Source organism: Scyliorhinus canicula, chromosome 4 (assembly GCF_902713615.1).
Source record: "Scyliorhinus canicula chromosome 4, sScyCan1.1, whole genome shotgun sequence".
Taxonomy (NCBI): Eukaryota; Metazoa; Chordata; class Chondrichthyes; order Carcharhiniformes; family Scyliorhinidae; genus Scyliorhinus; species Scyliorhinus canicula.
Window position 1 is genome coordinate 214,789,976 of NC_052149.1, and position 21,016 is coordinate 214,810,991.

The following is a 21,016-nucleotide window of genomic DNA, read 5'->3' on the forward strand; positions in this document are numbered from 1 at the left end:
TTCCTCAGGGGTATATTAATATAAACCTTTAAGTTCCCACATTAATAATGAGCATTGGAAAAAAAACTTGCACAAGTCACTAATCATATCATAGAATTTACAGTTCAGAAGGAGGCCATTTGGCCCATTGAGTCTGCACCGGCTCTTCGAAAGAGCACCCTACCCAAGGTCAACACCTCCACCCTATCCCCATAACCCCACCCAACACTAAGGGCAATTTTGGACACTAAGGGCAATTTTTCATGGCCAATCCACGTAACCTGTACATCTTTGGACTGTGGGAGGAAACCGGAGCACCCAGAGGAAACTCACGCACACACGGGGAGGATGTGCAGACTCCGCACAGACAGTGACCCAAGCTGGAATCGAACCTGGGACCCTGGAGCTGTGAAGCAATTATGCTAACCACAATGCTACCGTGCTGCTAACTAGACTAGTTATCAACCAGCATGAGTTGATAATGCAGTGTTCACAAATCAAAGAAATGAGCAGATTGAGAAGATATTTAAGTTAATCAAAGTTCTTCACAATTGACAGGTTTTTTTAAAGAGAAAGATTCCAAGTATTGAGGCACCGACGTACATTGCTGCAAAGTGGTGGGACATGGGTTCACATCCATCCCAGTAAACCTGAGTTCCTAATTTAACTCACATTGCCATCAGACAGCAGAGGCTAGCCACTTGCCCATAAGCAGATGGGAGGATTATCACTGGACCATTCTCAGGGCCAAGCTCCAAACCCTCCAGGGAAAAAAAAATGAAAAACTATTCTGCAGGACACTACTGCAAACATCTCAGGAGACAGTAGGGGATAGAAGGAGCAGGTAGGGGCAATAAAAAAAAGTTGTGTATTTTTTCAATTGAACATTTCTGTTCCTTATTTTGAAATATATCAGAGGAAAGAAGGCTGCTGGGTGGCAGTGAGGAATCATCCAATCAGATAGTGAAGAGTCGACTTTTCCATTGGTGTTGAAGGTGGTGTGCCACGAAAATGGACATTAAAAACGTAAAATGCTGGAAATACTCTGCAGGTCTGGCAGAGTCTGTGAAAAACCAGAGAGAGTTAATGCTTCAGGTCAAAGTTGTTCAATCAGAAATGGGTGAAAAGGGGAGATAAGAAGGGGAGAACAAAGAAGCTGGCAGCATCACATGGCAAGTTATACACCACCTTTAAATGATGGAGGAAGAGGAGGGATCTATTCCTGACACCATACCCCTTTAATAAACAAACCTCTTGACACAAATCCTTTAGATTAAATAAGAAGTACAAAAAGTATGAATTACAGCAAAGGGAGAGGGATTAATTGTGAAATTGATGAGAGTTAGTCCACAAAATAAAGTGGAAATTGCATTTAAAAGTGTGCAAGTCAAGGAATGGATTAAAAGATTAACTCACAGGCTAGGGAATTTGCATGGAGGATAGCTGAGAGCATCATTCTGTCACTTACAAGTTTGATAGGCTACGATAACTTAGAAGATGATAATGATGGGCTTGGAGCAAGGAGGGGGAGAAGATTCAGATGTTTAAAACAATTAAGGGAAGTGGTTGAATACAAGTAGTCTCCTTCAAATCGAATCAACAGCAAAGTACTGGAAATCATTACTAATAGATGGAGGAATAAGATCAAGGTCTGATGAGATGGAGGGGGAAGGGATCAAATACAAAGAAGATATATATGGAACATAAAACGAGGTTATTACGTACGAGTGAGTCACAGTGGTAAGCATTTGTAGAATGACAAAACAGAGGTATATTGCAACAAAATATGAGTCTTGAATTGAATATTCAGGTGAGATTATCTTCAAAAAAACCTAGGAGAAATAATGAAATGGTAAAGAAACAAAAGACAAGTGAACTGTGCATTAGAAATGCCTCTATTTTCCTGCTCTCTGCTTGTGCTCTTGGATGACAATCCATTTAAGATTGGCAAGAGCAATTTTAGAGTGTGAACACAGAAACTCCTCATTTCATTGTTTCCAAACTCAAGAACAGAACTCCTTAAATAAACATCTCAGAAAGTCATGGAATTCTCATATTGAGAGAATGGATGGCATAAATTGGATTGCCTGAGGACTGTGATTCAATGCACCATCTGCATCTCCTCATATTACAGAATGTCTGCCAGATTCTAATTTATCGTGGGAGTGTATCGGGTTTGGTAGGGACCGTTCTGCAGCTCAGCATAGATTTCTCATTTGTAACCCAACATCATTTTCCCCATCACAGGCTCACCTCCTTCGTTGTCTTTGCCATCTGTACAAGATGTCTCCATTGCAACATTGCACCCTGGTCCTCGCCAGCCAGTCTGGCAAACACAGTGCCAACTGTTCTGGCTGAGGGTGCATCTCCCATTGCCATTGCATAGATCAGGGCAGCCATCTGTTATTTTTAAAAAGAAGAGATTAAAAGGAGATGTTATGAATGGCAATTCAGCTGCAAGATCCAAAGTGCCTATTAGCACTTCTTAATATATCTGAAACCTGAAAACACATTAAGGCAGCAAAATCTATACGAAGGATTGATTCGAGTCTGCCAGTTAGTATTGTATGAATCTAACCTTTAGTTGCTAAAGCTATTCAATGATTTGATGCTAAAAAAGGATAAAGTGTGACTTTAGTACCTATTAAACTAAATCTCCAACGTAATGCCTTTTGACCATAAAGCAATCCATATTAGAGTGACTGATGAAGCAGGCAAAGCAATTTTCAAAACTAAAAGATTAGCTTATGAACCTAAAGTGAAAATTACAGAGTACCTTCCAAATTTTTTGCCACAGATTAAATGAGGGGCAATTAGATGAAGCTTATTGTTGCTGCTGCTGGATTTGCGCAACAATGGATCCTGTCAGTATTACTTTGTTGAACTTATTCCTCCACTTCAGTTGTCTTTTTCTGTGTCTCCTCAGTTGAACTACGAATGATGAGCTTTGATTTCTTGGGTGGCAAATTACCATCCTGAACTGGTAATTTGGACAACGAGTTTGGATAGATCTGGATCCTTTCTATGCAACACTCCAACAGCAAAGCAAGTATTGAATGGATTTCCGTCCTATTGATTCTGAGATTAAACATTGAGCTTCCCACCGCAGTATTTGGTCTTCAGGAACAGCACAAAACAGTCGATAGTGAATGGACACTCAAAATTTATTCCATTGTAAAAAAATGGATTGTAATTTCACCATCACCATGTTCTACTGGTGCCAAATACCAATTTCACCTCTTTGATCTCGTTAATCACTCATTAGAATGTTTATCTGCAGAAAGAGAGATCCACTATTTTGTACTTTTTTCCTGGTTGATCTGTCTTGCCACTTTTCCCAATGTTTTAGAGCATTAATTGCTTTTCAAACCCTTTATTTAAAGTTTGTTCTTGGGATGTGAGTGTCACTCGCAAGGTCAGCATTTATTGCCCATCCCTAATTGCTCCTCTGATTACGGTGCTGAGCTGTCTCCCTGAATTCTCCAAGTGGTGTAGACACACCCACGAAGCTGTTAGGGAGAGAGTGCCAGGACTTTGACTCAGCGACTGTGAAGGCACGGCGATTTAGTTCCAGGTCAGGATGGTTTGTGGTTCTGCTGGCCTTGTCCTGATAGGTGGTAGAAGGTTTGGAAGGCACTGACCCTTCTCTCTCTTGTGCACTATTACCTGAGGCTTATTTTGCTTTACAGTTTCATGTCTAGATTCATATTTGTCACGTTTATCATTTTTTGTGGCTTCATCGTGTGCTCCAACACATGTACACTTAGATTTTTCACTTGGGACCACAGGATGTTGGCCAGGATCAGGAATCCTGAATCATTTTCCCTGCTTAATTTGATACTGTGGCCAACATTGCGCCTCGGTTACCTCTGAGTTAATTCAGACCCACCAGAGGTCGTGGGTGGCACAGTGGTTTATATGCAGGAGAGGGTTTTCTCTGGGAGTCCTCAAGGTTGACTTCAGACCCCATGAAGTCTGATGGCATCAGGTTAAAGTTGGGCAAGGAATCCTCCTGCTGCTTACCACCTACTGCCTCCCCCTCAGACGATAAATCATTACTCTTCCCTGTTGAACACTGTTGTGCAGTCACTGTGCTTTTAGCGTTACCTTACAAGCAGCCTTGTAGGTGAACAGGGGCACTTAAAGAGAACGATTGCATGATGTCATCTCCGTCCATTTGCGCAGGCCACTGGACAGACTAACATTGCAGCCTGTAGTCTTAACATCTTCTAAATAAATCTCTACGCTTTGGTTGAACCGCCAAAGCTGCAGATTCAATCTTGAATCTACCACCACACAACAACTGGCGACGAGGTAGGTGAACAACATTTGTCGGCACTCGGAAAAGTTATGAATAACTAAAATCATTGCGGGCATCATGGTAGCACAGTGGGTGGCACTGTTGCTTCACAGCTCCAGGGTCCCAGGTTCGATTCCTGGCTTGGGTCACTGCCTGTGCAGAGTCTGCACGTTCTCCCGGTGTCTTCATGGGTTTCCTCCAGGTGCTCCATTTCCTCCCACAGTCCAAATATGTGCAGGTTAGGTGCATTGGCCATGGTAAATTGCCCTTAGTGTCTAAAAAGGTTAGGTGGGGTTACTGGGTTACGGGGATAGGGTGGAGGTGTGGGCTTAGATAGGGTGCTCTTTCTAAGGGCCGGTGCAGACTCGATGGGTCAAATGGCCTCCTTCTGCACTGTAAATTCTATGATTGCCACACGCAAACTGGCGATGGGGGTGTCAAAGAACAGTTGAAGCCACTGGTGGAACTGAAAAATAAAAAGGAAACAACCTTGGAGAGAAGCCCGCCTCATGCTCTGCCATAATGAACCTGGTGGGCCGTGAGTAGCAAGTATTCTGCAACAACAAATTTAGAGCTACAAATTTTGTGTGGCAAAACACAAAGGGAAACAGGCTGAACTCGGGTTGTGCTTTGTTTTGGGGAGAAAGGAAGCAAGGTCATGCAAAAAATTTGTGGCATATTGTGTACATGCCGATTGTTCCATAGTGAAAAATGACAGGAGACTTTGGAGCTGTGGGACTATTTGATGGGAATAGACTGATGTTGCTCATATACAGAATGATTTGACCGTTTTGTTCAAGCTAACAAAATAGCCGCAGATATAAAAGTCCCAATATTCTTGAGCAGAATGGGGCGGGGGGGGGAAACCTTTAAACTCTTTTGGAGTTTGGTACAGCTGGAAAAAGCCAGGCACAAAAACATACAAAGAAATAGTGGAAGTTTTGCGACGCCACTATTCACCAAAACCTTTACTCATCACAGAAGGCACAACTCAACCAAGAAGAAGGTGACAAAGTAAATTACTGCAGATGCTAAACCTGAAATACAAACAGAAAATACTGGACAATCTCAGCAGGTCCGACTGCATCTGTGGAGAGAGAAATGAGCTAACGTCTTGAGTCTGGATGACTTTTTGTCAAAACCATCTGAAATGCCAGCTTTGTCAAAGTAGAAGGTGAGTTGATTACACACTTTGTAACTACCCTGAAAAGACGGGCCAAACACTACAAATTCAGAAATGTTAAACAATACCATCAGAGATAGATTAATCTGTGGTTTAAGGAGCCAAGCTATTCAAAAGCAGCCGGTAACGAAAAGCTACCTGACCTTAAAACATGCTGTGGAAGTCGTTGTATTCATGGATTTATCAGTCAAAAGAGCTCAACAGTTGGGTTCAAGCATAGGAATTCACAAGATATCGACTTAAATTTGAATGCAAAAGGGGCAGCACAGTGGCGCAGTGGGTTAACCCTGCTGCCTCACGGCGCCGAGGTACCAGGTTCGATCCTGGCTCTGGATCACTGTCCGTGTGGAGTTTGCACATTCTCCCCATGTTTGTGTGGGTTTCGTCCCCACAACCCAAAGTTGTGCAGGGTAGGTGGATTGGCCACACTAAATTGTCCCTTAATTGGAATTGGATGCTTTAAATTTAAAAAAAAATTGAATGCAAAAACAGACTCGCACTTGCCGTAGGTGTGCAAAAACCAGGCATTCAGCAGCAGCTTGTTGGTGCAAAGACATCATGTGCAGAAATTGTGGCAGAAAGGGCCATCTTGCATGCGACTGTTGGAAAGATGAGCAAGCTTCAGGCAAAAGTTGCAGAAAGCAAGAGTCGAATAAAACAAATAGCAAGTTGAATCAAGGAAAAAGTATCCACATGGTACAAAAAGTACCTGAGAAGGAATTCGATTCACTGTCCGATGATGAACAGGTATTAAATTAGCTATTGCTGGTGCTACAAACCGATATTGGGTCACTCCATTACTGGACCGTCAGCCGGTGAAGATGGAGGTGGACACTGAGGCAGCTGTCTCACCGGTTCCAGTGACTTTATCAAGAACAGCTCCAATATATTCCTTTGCAACCCTCGAAGATAGTGTTAAAAATCTACACAAGAGCAGTGGTTCCATTTCGTGGCCGTATTGATGTGAAATGAAAATCGCTTATTGTCACGAGTAGGCTTCAATGAAGTTACTGTGAAAAGCCCCTAGTCGCCACATTCCGGCGCCTGTCCGGGGAGGCTGGTACGGGAATCGAACCGTGCTGCTGGCCTGCTTGGTCTGCTTTAAAAGCCAGCGATTTAGCCAAGAGAGCTAAACAGTGCAATTAAATGGACAGACGTTAGATTTGTCCTTGCACATAGTCAAAGGAAATTATCTGGCACTAATTGGAAGGACGTGGTTGGAAAAGACCAGATTAAATTGGGCAGAGGTAAATCTCAACAGATTCAGAATCAGGCCTACCCATCTCAATGAAGGGTGAGCCCAGCACATCAGTATAGCATACAAGGCTTGTAACAATCTTCAGCTAGAAATGCTGGGGACGTCCTCCTCACGGGCACCAGTCTTCAACCAATTCGATCCCCTACACATGAACTCAAGAAACTGCTGAAAGCACTCGACACTGCAAAGGCAATGGGCCCTGACAATATTCAGGGAATAGTAATAAAGTCTTGTACTCCAGAACTAGCTGCATCCCTAGCCAAGCTGTTCCATACAGCTACAACATTGCCATCTGCTCGGCAATGTGGAAAACTGCTCAGGTATTATCTGTCCACAGAAAGCAGGCCAACTGCCGCCCCATCAGTCTACTCGATCAACAGTAAAGTGATTGAAGACGTCATTGACCTTCCTATCTAGCGGCACCTATTCAGATACAACCTGTTCACTGACACTCAGTTCATTCAGGGCCAACTGCTCCTGACTCTCATTACAATCTTGACCCAAACATGGACAGAAGTGCTGAACTGAAGGGTTGAGGTGAGAATGACGTCAAGGCAGCATTTCACCGAGTGTAGCATCAAGGAGCCTTAGCTGAAGTGGAATCAATGGGAATAAGTGGGAAAACTCTCTACTGGTTGGAGCCGTATCTAACACAAAGGAAGATGGTTGGATGTTAATCTTCTCAGTCCCGTGACATCATAGAATCACATAATTTACAGTGCAGAAGGAGATCATTCTGCCCATCGAGTCTGCACCGGCCCTTGGATAGAGAACCTTACCCATGCCTATGCTTTCACCCTATCCCCGGAACTCAACAACCAAACCCAACCTTTTTGGACACTAAGGGCAATTTATCACAGTCAATACATCTAACCTGCACATTTTTAGACTGTGGGAGGAAACCATAGCACCTGGCGGAAACCCACACAGACACGGGGAGAACGTGCTGACTCCACACAGACAGTGACCCAAGTCGGGAATCGAACCTGGCACCCTGGAGCTGTGAAACAAATGTAACCACTGTGCGACCGTGCTACATCACTACAGGAGTTCCTCAGTTTAGTGTCCGGGGTCCAACTACCTTCAGCTGCTTCATCAATGACCTTCCTTCCATCATGAGGTCAGAAGTGGGGATGTTCGCTGATGGTTGCACAATGTTCAATCCTATTCCCGACTCCTCAGATACTGAAGTAGTCCATATACATATGCAGCAAGACATGGTCATCAATCAGGCTACGGCTGAGAAGTAGCAAGTAACATTTGCACCACAGAAGTTTCAGGTAATTACCATCTCCAATTATAGAGAATCTAACCAAACTCACAACCTCTATCACTCCGACGTACAAGGACAGCAGATGCACGAGAAAATCACCACCTGCAAGTTCTCCTCCAAGTCACACACCACCCTGACTTAGGACCACATTGGCATTCCTTCACTGTTCCTAACAGCCCTGTTGGCGTATCTACACCACATGAACTGCAGCAGTTTAAGATGGTGGCCCATCAACACCTTCTAAAGGGTAATTATGGATGAGAAATTAATGGTGGCCTATAGCCATCAACGCACACATCCCGTGAGAAAAATAAGTATCACCCTTGGTGACTGAACATACTCTATGCCTGAATGAAGGTAGAGATAGGACGCACTCCCACATTCTGAAAGGTCAGTTCTTAAAACAGCTCATGTCAAAGTGGCTGGTTGCAGTAAATAAAGTAGCCTTTAAACAAATGTCTACCTAAATATTCCTAGTTTTGGTGAACCTGGTCTCTGGCAGATTGTCAACACTTCTAATCCTATAATCCACCACCGCCTGAACCACTGAGTGGTCCAAGCATCTGCACTACTATGGAACATACAAATTTTATCATTGCTTCACCCTGGGAATTCCTATGGGATCAAGGCGTCCATTTGCTGGCCTGGAGAAAGTTATGACCTTCCATTGTTATGATGGAAGGGAGCAAGAAAACAGAAATTGTTTACTAGCTAATATATTAACTGGTCATACAGTACTGTTCAGTGCCCTTTACTAACCTTTTAGCCAACAAGATCTGTAGGATTTATATATATATATATATATATATGTATAAAATTCAAACACTGACTCCAACTCGCTTTAAAAAGGGATGCTTAATAATGAGACTCAGCCTGCTTTGTGTATGATGGTTACCGAAAAATCAGATTTAATTTGTATAGTCTTATAGATTGTTGAATGAAGACTGATTATTTTGACTGATGGGTTAATTATACGTCGGAAATTCAGTGCCTGAGACCGAAAATCTAGCACCAAGGACTGCACTGTATAGTTAATCAAAAGGGTGATAGACACAATCAGGAAACATCAAAAAGAACAAGCAAAGATAAAAGGTAATGGAACAGTAATTAGCAATGTTCCGAACACCTTTCAAACAAATATTTTTATCCGTTGAAAAATAAAAATGCTTTCCTGAAATATTCTTAGGAAATAGAGATGGTGAAGTAAATTGTGTTTGTATTTGTGGTGTCAGGAATAATCTACAGGTTTCAGTTTACATTTTCGCTTTAAGTTAAATTTATATTTCTGTATTTGTATTTTAAGAAAAAGGGAACCTGAGTACTGGTTTTACTTTAAAGGATGTCTGAATTCTGATGAGGTTTTTTTTGGCTCTTGAAGTTGGAAAATACTGTGCTGTTGCCTAGCAACAAGCAGCCCAGGAACCTCCAGGTGGTGGGGTTCCCAGGTACCTGTTGTTCTTGTCCTTCTAGATGGTAGCGGTCATGGATTTGGAAGGTGCTGTCGAAGGAATCTTGGCAACTTACTGCAGTGCATTTTGTAGATGCCACTCTTCGTCGGTGGTGGAGGGTTTGAATGTGTGTGGAAGGGGGCGCAATCAAGTGGGCTGCTTTGTCCTGGATGGTGTCGAGCTTCTTGAGTGTTGTTGGAACTGCACTCACCCAGGAAAGTGGAGTGTATTCCATTACACTCCTGACTTGTGCCTTGTTGATGGTGTATAGGCTTTGGGGGGGGGTTAGGAGGTTAGTTACTTGCTGTCGGATTCCTTGCCTTTGATCTGCTCTTGTAGCCACAATATTAGTACGGTTAGTCGAGTTCAGTTCCTGATCAACGGTAACCCCCAGGATATTGATTGTGGGGATTCAGCAATGGTAATGCCATTGAATGTCAAGAAGCGGTGGTTAGATCATCTCTTAAAGGAGATGTAATTGCCTGGCACTTGTGTGGCGCGAATGTAACTTGCCATGTGTTAGCCCAAGCAGGGCAGCACGGTGGTGCAGTGGGTTAGCCCTGCTGCCTCACGGCGCCGAGGTCCCAGGTTTGCTCCTGGCTCTGGGTTACTGTTCATGTGGAGTTTGCACATTCTCCCCGTCTTTGCGTGGGTTTCGCCCCCACATTCCAAAGATGTGCAGGATAGGTAGATTGGCCATGCTAAATTGCCCCTTAATTGGAAAAAATGAATTGGGTACGTTAACTTTATATTTAAAAAAATTGGCTGAAGCTTGGCATGTGCGGTGCTGGGGACCTTAGGAGGAAGCACTCAGCAGCACAAGAGCCCTCCAATGTGCTATTTAAATCGAACCTCAAAGATGCACAGGTTAATTGTTGGTGGACAAAGTAGCCCACTTGATAAGGCCCTCTCCATCACCTTAAACACTCAGGGCAGAATTCTCTGTTAGCCGCGCCAAAATAGGGAAAGGTGATTGGGCGGAGAGTCGGTCCCAATGGCGAAATCATGGCAGGCGCTGATTTGACGCCAAATCGCAATTCTCCAGCACCTCGACAGCGACGTCAATGCATTCTGGAACGCACATACAGTAGATCATTAGCAGGCCCGGGCAGGTATTCACATGAGCCCCCACGATTCTCCGCCTCCAATGGGCAGAGTTCCCAACAGCGCAGTTGACTTGTGTTTTAAAAATAGGCAATGCAGCTGATGAGGGTGAGAGAGGGGTCCTGATAGATTCCAATATTGCCATAGTTTGCTGACAGTTGTGCCGTTGGCCAGGGCGCTTCTGACAGGGCCCGGGGGTGGCCAGGAGGTGGGCTGTGGGGTCGGGGTGTACGGGCATGGAACACCATGCCACAGCTGGAAAGGCAGCCATGCAGCTGTGCACACCGCATACAGCCCACTTTGAACTTAGTGCCACGGGTCATATAGGTGTCCCCCCAGAGCACCCCCGCCACACCCCCCCCCCCCCCCCCCCCCAACCCGGGTGCCCCATGGCCCCAGCAGACCCATCAGCTGTATGGGTTCTTTCCAGCACAGCCGGTGCCATCTTGTTGGCTGGGATAAGTGTGCATGGGGAGTGTAATGCGTATGTGCTCTGCAGCTCGTCAGCCTCCCGAGTGTCACTCACGGACCTGGCAATATCCGCACCATTTCTAAGATTGTATCCTTCTGCCTCTCAGTTCCCAACTCAGAGATGGATTTGATTGAATGTGTGTTGTGCCATGTATCTGGCTGCCATGGTTCAATAGTGTGCAGGACTACAATCTGTGGGTGTGAGGCCTGAAGCAGTGCGAGGCTGTGATGAAGCATATGAATGCCAGGTATAAGTTCTGAAAGATAAAGGTTGTTGTTAGGTGGGAGATGGGCGAGGGTTAGATTTTATGCTTCCCTGTCAATGGATTTGAAGGGAGGTAAGTAAAATCTAGCAGGTGGCCTTCCTGCTGCCCACATGCCTGTCCCTAACCTGATGGGCATTTTACTGGGGGCATGGAAAGTGTCAGGCCTTCGGTCACTTGAGGACCTCATCTAGCAGCCGCAGGTTATTTATCGGCAGGTGAAGCCCACGTCATGTGGAAAGCCTGACAGTATTAGCTGCGCAGGCTGGTGTCAGGTGACAGGGACATCCTACTTTGGGGTTCCATGGGCCTATTGGAGGCACCCCTCTCTCCTGCTCACCCTTCACTCCTCCACCACCAAGGACTTACCCCTCTCCCAAATCTCCATTACCTCTCCTCCAGCCTCTTGAACTCAGTCCTCCACTTTCCTCCACCCACGAGCACCATTCGCTGAGACCTCTGACCCTGAATTCAGCAGACAGTACAGGCTCCTCAGCATTGGGGACTGCATGTCTTAGCGGTGACCAATGCTCATGGTGGCGCCGCAGGTCTCCGCTGTTGTGTCCAGCCAGTTAGTGCTGGCTGGATGTGGAAATCATTGAAGTAAGCCAGCAGCATGGAACTGCCATGCTGTCTGAGTGGCAAACAATCAATGCAGGCTAACAGTACATTATGATTCCTGTGCCGGTTTTTGAGGGCTGTCGAGTTTAGCCTTCGTTTTCTAAAATTATGGCTGACAGAGGAAAATCAAACAGAACCATGTCGATTTAACACTTTTTGAGCAATGCCTAGAACCTAATGAACTATCGAGGTTGATGGTTAAGCCTGTTCACACTGCTGAAGTATTGTTGCACAGTTGCTTTCCTTTCCCTTCTTCGCCACATTACTTGTCCAAGATAAGCAAACAAAATTATAACCACAAACTCCTTCACAATTCCTTTTAAATATAATGTGGGTAAGTTTGATTTTGTGTGGCTGTATCAAAGAAGCAATAATGAATTGGCATTGAATTTACGTCAATGGAAATAAAAAAATCGTGAAGTATTTAAAATGTGATGTGAATTTTTTAGTGCCCATTTTCACAGTATTATCCCAAGTCACAACTCCCCCAGTGATTTATTAGAAAAATTAATTTTTGGGATGTGGCCGTCGTTGGTTATGCCAGCATTTAACGCCCATCCCTAGTTGCCCTTCAGAAGGTGGTGGTAAGTTGCCTTCTTGAACCGCTGCAGTCCCTGAGGTGTAGGTCCAACTTTTGTGCTGTTAAGGAGGAAGTTCCATGATTTTGACCCAGCGTCAGTGAAGGGACTGCAAAATATTCTCAGATCAGGGTGGTGAGTGACTTGAAGGGGAACCTCCAGGTGGGGGGATTCCCAGATATCTGTTGGCCTTATCTTTCTAATGGCACTGGTCATGGATTTGGAAGGTGCTACCAAAGGAACTTTGGTGAGTTACTGCAGTGCATCTTGGTACACATGGCTACCACTGTTCATCGGTGGTGGAGTGATTGAATGTTTGTGGAAGGGAGAGCAACCAAACGGACTGCTTTGTCATGGATGGTGTCGAGCTTCTTGAGTATTGGAGCTGTACTTATCCAGGCAAGTGGGGAGAGTATTCCATTATATTCCTGATGTGCCTTGTAATGGTGCACAGGCTTTGAGGGGTCAGGAGATGAGAATGATTCCTAGCCTTTGACCTGCTCTGGTAGGCACAGTTTCAATATGGCTAGCCCAGTTCAGTTTCTGATCAATGGTAAATCTGAGGATGTTGATTGTGGGAGATTCAGCAATGGTAATGCCATTGGACGTTGTGGGACAATGGTTAGATCCTCTCTTGTAGGAGATGGTCATTGTCTAGCACTTGTGTGGCGTGAATGTAACTTACCATGTCAGCCCAAGCCAGGATATTGTTCAGGTCTTGCTGCATTTGCACATGGACTGCTTCACTATCTGAGGAGTGGCAAAATGGTGCTGAACATTGTGCAGTCACCTGCGAACATCCCCACTTCTGACCTTATGATGGAAGGAAGGTCATTGATGAAGCAGCTGAAGATGGTTAGACCAAGGACACTACCCTGTGAAACTCGTGCAGTGATGTCCTGGAGCTGAGATGATTGACCTCTAACCACCACAACCATCTTCCATTGTGCCAGGTATAACTTGAACTAGCAGAGAGTTTTCCCCCGATTCGCATTGACTCCAATTTTGCTCGGGCTCCTTGATTTCATACTCGGTCAAATGCTGCCTTGAGGTCAAGGGCTGTCGCTTTCAGCTCACGTCTGACATTTAGCACTTTTGTCCGTGTTTGAACGAAGGCTGTAATGAGTTCAGGAGCTGGGTAACCCTGGCAGAACTCAAACTGAGCATCCGTGAGCAGGTTATTGCAGAGTAAGTGTCACTTGATAGCACTATTGATGACTCCTTCCATCACTTTGTCGATGATGGAGAGTAGACTGATAGGGTTGGGCTTGTCTGTTTTTGTGTACAGGATATACCAGGGCATTTTCTACACTGCCGGATAGATGCCAGTGTTGTAGTTGTAGTGGAACAGCTTGGCTAGGGGTGCGGCAAGTTCTGGCACACAAGTCTTCAGTATTATTGTCGAAATATCGTCAGGGCAATCATTATTGCAATATCCTTCAGCTGTTTCTTGATATCATGTGGAGTGAATCATATTGGCTGGGGATCTCTGGAGGAGACTGAGATGTATCATCCACTTGGTACTACTAGCTGAAGATTGTTGTGAATGCCTCAGCCTTGTCTTTTGCGCAGATGGGCTGGGCTCCTCCACCTTTGAGAATGGGGATATTTGTGGAGCCTCCTCCTCCAGTGAGTTGTTTAATTGTCAATACCATTCAGGGCTGGACGTGGCAGGACTGCAGAGCTTAAGATCTGATGCTTTTGTTGTGGAATCGTGAATTTTGCAGATGTAGCTAAATATATTCAAAGAACAAAATCTTATGCAAATGTAACTTTGTGATCCTTCACTTCAAACTGCCTAATCCCTGGCCTCTTGCTGCACATTAAAAAAATTATTTCACGGGATGTAGGTATCGGTGGTAGGCCAGCATTTCTTGCCCATCCCTAATTACCATCTTGAACCGCCATAGTCCATGTGGTATAGGTATACTCAGAGTGCTGTTAGAAAGGGAGTTCTAGTGTTCTGATCCAGTAACAATGAAGGAACGGTGATATAGTTATTAGTCAGGATGAGGCATGGCTCAGAGGGGAACCTGCATGTGGTGGTGTTCCCAGCTACCTGCTGCCCTTGCCCTTCGAGGTGGTAAGAGGTCGAGAGTTTAGAAGCTGCTATAATATAATACCTGAGTTCAAGAATCCATCATGGTAGAGACAGTTCTATACACTTCATAGTGTTGACTTGTTCCCTTGGCATTCTTTAATCTATCACAGGTGCGCGGTTTCTGATACCAATTGCAAATAGTCTCTCACATGTTAAAGGATGGGTTGGCTTGGCTATTTTTTGATGTGCCACTGATTGTGTATGCTAGCCCTCAGTCAGCTTCCATTTAACTAAAGTTCCCATTCTGTTTTTGAGGTTTGACACGTCATCACACATTATACGTTGTTGCGTCCGGTTATGAAAGATTGACAATTTACATTACAAACTGCGAGGCACGAATTGTGTTTTCTCAGGAACTGAAGGTCTGACACAAGCATAACCCTTTCTCTTTAGACACACCAGATTATTAACTACAACTTTTTACAACACACTCAATCACTCTCAGCTCTGTCTCTATGATGCCTGATTCAAGATCGAATTACAAAGGAAAAGCCAAATCTCCAAATTTCTGTTACTTCTTGCTCCACACAACAGAAAAAAGAAGGCGCGGGTTTGTTAAACATGTTCCAAGATCGGGCAAAGCCACATTGGGAAGCAATTATGCAGAACAGAAACACTGGCACAGACTAGTTGGGCCAAATGGCCTGTTTCGGTGCTGCAGATTCTACATAGCTCTGAGTAACTCCAATGCTGCAGGAAATGGCAAGATTAAATATGAAGAATTCCAAGCCTGCAAACTGGGGACAAGCCTTTGATTGACTTTTCTAAAACATGCCGAGCCAGATTTTCATGGAGTCCGGCAGGCTCTCCAGGTTTCTCCCCATTTCAAACAGATCTAAGTGCTGCCAGGAAAGGAAAAGGGATGGAGAGTGATTCACACAGGAGAGAAACCTGAACTCAGCAGATATTGCAGCTATTACTGAGTTAAAAAGAAATGCTTCCGGACTGCTTTGATTGACAAGCCATCTGCTGCAGGTTAGAGAGAGTTTGCGCAATTTCAATCATGTTCTTTGTTCACATTTCACCAAGGGCTACTCTTATGTCACTGTGAATGCTTGGCTGTGTTTCAAAAGCTATAATTAGCTTAGCCGGAGTGCTGAATTCAGTTTTACTGACTGTGTTGAGTGTAGTAAAGGTTTGGCTGTCTTTGATGTAGGGTCTGAATACATTCTTCTGTGTTTATTTTATACAAGTAGGAAAACTGGGGACACTTAATTCAGAATCAGGTGGGTGTTTTTTATTTGCACTTTTATTTTAAGTTCCAGCTATTCATCAGATCAGTAAATAATGGGTTAAAAGGCAAAATCAGCAGATTTTGGATTTCTACCAAAGGCTTATTCTTACTCCAGGGATAAATCACTTTTTCTGCCAAGAGAAAAGGGGATGCATGAAGAGGAGAGCGATAGAAAACCACGATGGAATTCTTCACCCTTTGTCAAAGATCAAGGCCGAGATCTGCTGGCTGTGTTGCTAATCCTCTTCCAAGCTCTATCCGGCTTGCCACGCCTCGCGAGATTTGACGCGATCCCATGAGACCTCATGATGTGAATCCTGCCCATTGTGGCCGGGATCACTTTCTGGTAAATCTGCATATTTGGGTGAGACAGCAAGTCTCACTCTAATATGCATTCCCGAGATCTAATCAAGGCATGGGTTCCAATTCCCTCGCCTTGGAGAACTTGGGTGAGTGCCGTTCAGTGCTGGTCTCCACAAATGGGGACTAGATGGAATAGCACTTATGGGGGTCTCCTAGGGGATTAGAGGCCCCCTCTGGGCAGGGTGGCACTCTGGCATTGCCAGCCTGGCAACCTGGCACTACCAGCCTGGGTTCCAGCCTGGCACCATCAAGGTGCCCATGTGGCACTGCCAGGGGCACTGCCAGTGTGGCCAGGCTGGCACTGTCAAGGTTCCAAGCTATCATTTTTCACGCAATGGGGATTGGGCCTGGGGGTTTCCTGTATTGCATGAGGAGGGACCTTTTAGGTGAGTTGGGGCTTAGGGTGGGTTCGGGGGTCACACCGGGGGTAGGGAAAACGGGATACCATTTAAAAATGGCGTCCCGATCTCTACCTGCACTGAGGAACTCCACTCGCTGGAAAATGGGATTAAATGCGACCTCAGCCACGCATTCCCCACTGAAGCCCCTGATCTAGTTGAATGATCGCTCATTAGCGTGGTATTTCCTGGCGTTCAGAGTGCTGGGAAACATTCGGCTAATCGCGCTATGGGATTCTGTTCCCATTTGGGTAGACCACCGCTAGATCAAGAATATTACTACTGCTCTGTCAACGATCATGTGGAGTCACACAGGGGTCCTTAATGTTGACATGTCCTCTTACCTTGTCATTCCTTTCTGAAGTTTGAGCACCTCTCCACCACTTTCCTTCCCTGCCTATACCATTGCAGAGCTAGGCTCACAATCTCACTCTGAGGAGATATACTCATATAGACAGCATGATTTTAACAATTCTATTATTTTTTATATGAAGTGTGTATTATAAAGGAGCAATCAACCTTGTTGCCTACCAATGGTGCAATGCTCTCCATTCCAGCCCTCTCGGCATTCACACTTCCCATCCTTGCAGGTTCCATGGTCGGTGCAGCGAGGGTGACAAACCCTCTGATCACACGCAAATCCTGTCCAGCCTTCCTCACACCTGCACACACCAGATATGCAAACGCCATGGGTTCCACAGTCCACCGAGCATACTTCTGAAGATAGGAAACAGAATTTCAAGTGACGCGACAGCTTGACAGTGTGGTAGATGCAAGAAGGATGTTCCCGATGGTGGGGGTGTCCGGAACCAGGGCTCACAATCTGAGGCTATGGTAGACCATGTGGGACAGAGGTGAGGGGAAATTTCTTCACCCAGAGTGGTGAGTCTGTGGAGCTCGTTACCACAAAAAGTAGTTGAGGCCAAAACAAGTATGTTTTCAAAACGCAGTTAGATATCGAGCTTAGGGAGAAGGGGATGAAAGGATATGGGGGAAGGCGGGTTTAGGCTATTGAGTTGGATGGTCAACCATGATCATAATGAATAATGGAGCAGGCTCGAAGGACTGAATGGCCTCCTTCTGGTCCTATTTTCTATGTTTCTATTATGCCCTTAAAATTTTAAATTAGGTTTTGCATCACTTAGATAGGAAAACCTTTCAACCACAGGTACAGGGGAGATTTATGGCACAGTTCCTTAATGATTAAGATTCTAAGCCAGAACAAGCTGTTCTCCACTGTTGAGTTGAATATGGAGACACTGTCATCTTAAGATCAAACAAGGAAGAATGTTGAAAGTCCCCTTTTTATCAAGTAGACCCTTGTTTCTTAAATTGAGTAATGTGCAAAGGTCAGTTGCAAATTGTTGGGGCATACTTATCCTGAAACTTGTATTGAAAAATTCTGCCATTTACTGAAAAATAGACATTTCTGGGCATGAGGGAAGGGAGTGTGGTTAGTTAAAATGAAAAGTTGGTCACACTGCTTTTTCGGCCTCACCTGGTTGACAGTAATTTAAAAATTCAGGCAGCAATGACCCGTGCCCCTAGCCTGCAGGATCTGCTTTAAAATATACAGATTAGATTATAATGACATCAATGGGGCCTAGTCTGCTATTTTAAATCTGAGTCTTGAGCGAAGGTTGCCGTGGTGGCCTTTCTGTCAGGCAAACCCTGCCTGGGTTAGCAAGCAAAGCACTTTAAAAAAAAAGTTTTATTTTAGTTTCCTTGTTGTTGAGGAGGGGCATTAATTTTTCTTTGGGGCCCCCACAGGGAAACTCTGGGCCTGCTCTGGACTTGTCTCCATCTCCTGGCGCACGTACGCAAGTCTGGGGCTTGTACCTGCGGGCAGCCTTCTGCCGCTTAATTTTAACAGCCGGTATGTTGCCTCCCACCGATTCACTGGCCGTTTTGGTTGGCAAGCCAGCAGGTGGTACCCTAATGAGGCTTGGCTATTAATATTGGCTGTGACTGTGGGCTGCCACTCTTGGATGGGCACATCGTTTTACCACATGCCTGCCAGGGAGATAAAATTGAGCTCCAAGGTCCTGCTTTCGTTCAGATTTCGAGGATGTCGCAAATCAGAAGTACCACAGTCTATGAAAACTTTCATTAATTCAGCAAATCAATCTAAACAGGCACAAGAGACAAAAACATCAAAAAGCAATGCTGTACATCATTTTCAAGTACAAGATGGTTGCCTTCAATTTTAAATGTACCTACCTCTTCTTTGAATACCATGAAAGTCCTCTAACAGTTCTGACTATTTCCCTTTTTGTTGCCCATCCACCTTTTTTGTTCTTTATCTTCACCTTTCTTATTTCTCTGTTGGTTTTATTTCAGACCTTTCGCATTTTTGACCTGTGCTGTACTGTTCTTTGTTTCTTGTTGACTTCTTCTGCATTTGGTGTGAGACCTTAGTTAAATCTAATTTTTCGTCTGCCAATTAGAATGCCTCCCTGTCTTTGATGTGCCTCCTTGTATTTAAATACGCCCCATGGTTGTTCTGCTGTTTGACTTGTCATTTCTTCCAATCAATTCATCTAGTTTAAGTCACTTTTCATGCTACTAAGTTTGGCTGTCTGCCAGTCCGAGACATTTAGTTTGGACTACTCATTTTCTTCATCTAAGGACTTAATGAGATATATCCCAAGTGCATCCAAGTGTTCTCATGTCTTCATTACTGAGAAGCAGATGGAACACTGCACCTTGGCTTGTTTGACATGCAACTTACTGTCCAACAACGCCTCCCTCATAATTACAACTCAGGTGATACGAAAGCCTCTCTAAAGTCAGAAAAGAAGCTGATTTAAAGTAAATGTTTAATGAAGTAATGGTCAGAGAAAATTCAGAGGAATACATTCATAGGGCAAAGGTCCTGCAGTCTCATTTCCAAGCCAAGATACATACCCGATGGAGCTTAGGTACACCTACTTTGTACTGGTTTGTCGTGCAGAGAATTAATTTCCTTACCAACTGAGCAGTCCGGGCCGAGCCAGCTTGGGTCACAGCTGCAGAGACCTGTTTCTGGAATGTAGGTGCCATGTCCTGTGCACTGGTCCGGGCACTGGGCTCTAGGAATTTCACAGTTCAATCCACCCCAACCTGGGCTGCAGTGACAGTCCCCTTGGGCACATACTCCATGATTTGAGCATGTTGGATCCAAACAGTCCACTAAAACATATCAAGAGACACAAAAATCATGGAATGCTGCAGGTGCTGCGAGGAAACCTCAATTTTCCACAGGTCTTCACGTAGACAGTTCAAAATTTACTTGAGATTTTACATCTTCAAATGCATACAGAAGCTTCAGTGATTGAGCAACAGTGTAGTCTAATGTCTGCAATTAAATGACTGTTTTTTATTCATTAACAGCATCGAGGTCAGCATTGAGAAGGTGGTGTTGATCCACCTGTTTGAACCAATGCAGTTTATGAGATACACTCACAGTGCTGTTAGGAAGGGAGTTCCACGATTTTTCCCCAGCGGCAGTGAAGGAATGGCGATATATTTCTAAATCAGGATGGCGAGTGACTTGGAGGGTAACTTACAGGTTGTGGTAATCTTATGTATCTTCTGCTCTTGTTCTTCCATGCAGTAGAGGTTATGGATTTGGAAGGTGCTGTTGGAGAAGCCATGATGAGTTGCTGCAGTGCAACTCCTCTCAGATAGTACCCCCCTTTTTTCCTCCCCATCTGCGCCGCAGAACGGAACACTCCCATCCCTCTAAGACTTCGCCCTAAACTTCCCAAACTTGCCTGACCAAGATCCCAGACTTAATCTTACTCTGAAATCCATGGGCCCTCTTCTTGTTCCTGGTTTCAGTTCCAGTAGTACCCTGTAATGCGTTCTTGCCATTGCTGGGACTTATTGAGCTGCCAGCCGTTTGGATGCCCGCAGCTCTTGAGGGCGGGACTTCCTCCCCAACGAGGGGCTGAATTCCTGCACAGCTCCAATTTAGCCCACCTGCAGTGTCTTACGGCTGTGAGGCGGATTGGCATGGAGCAAGTTTGCTCCACACTGACTTTGCCTCCGAGGGCGGGCGGAGGGTGATGCAATCTGTCCATCCACCCCCCTTCAATATTCTGCCCATTGTGCTGGAGGGAGAGAATATTTAAGGTAGTGGATGGACTGTGAATGAAGCAGACTGCTTTTTCCTGGAAGGTGTCAAACCTTTTGAGTATTGTTGGAGCTACACTCAAGCAGGCAAGTGGAGACTCCATCAGATTCCATCAGACTCCTGACTTGAACTTTGTAGATTGTGGACAGGCTTTGGGGACTGAGGTGAATTACTCACCACAGATTTCCCAGCTACTGATTTCTTGTAGCCACAGTATATCTATGGTAATATGGCATTTATAGCTGGTAAACTACAAGCCAGCTGTAAACAAATTACTTAATGCCCTGTGATATCTTTAATGCAACAACCCTATCTTTAATGAGGT

At 44.8% G+C, this 21,016-nt stretch overlaps 1 protein-coding gene across 22 annotated transcripts in view; it reads right to left on the bottom strand.

The window, feature by feature from the left end:
• Positions 1-21,016, bottom strand: part of LOC119965371 (teneurin-2-like) — a 3,273,255-nt gene that overhangs the window by 115,300 nt on the left and 3,136,939 nt on the right. For 18 of the 22 annotated variants that reach the window (XM_038796070.1, XM_038796068.1, XM_038796062.1 and 15 more), the window contains 3 exons: positions 19,545-19,745; positions 17,094-17,291; positions 2,233-2,379 (listed from right to left, as the gene is read on the bottom strand). In XM_038796070.1, the coding sequence (XP_038651998.1) occupies positions 2,233-2,379; positions 17,094-17,291; positions 19,545-19,745 (546 nt within the window). The remainder of the gene's footprint in view (positions 1-2,232; positions 2,380-17,093; positions 17,292-19,544; positions 19,746-21,016) is intronic. The other 4 variants (XM_038796065.1, XM_038796059.1, XM_038796058.1 and 1 more) reach the window with 1 other exon arrangement.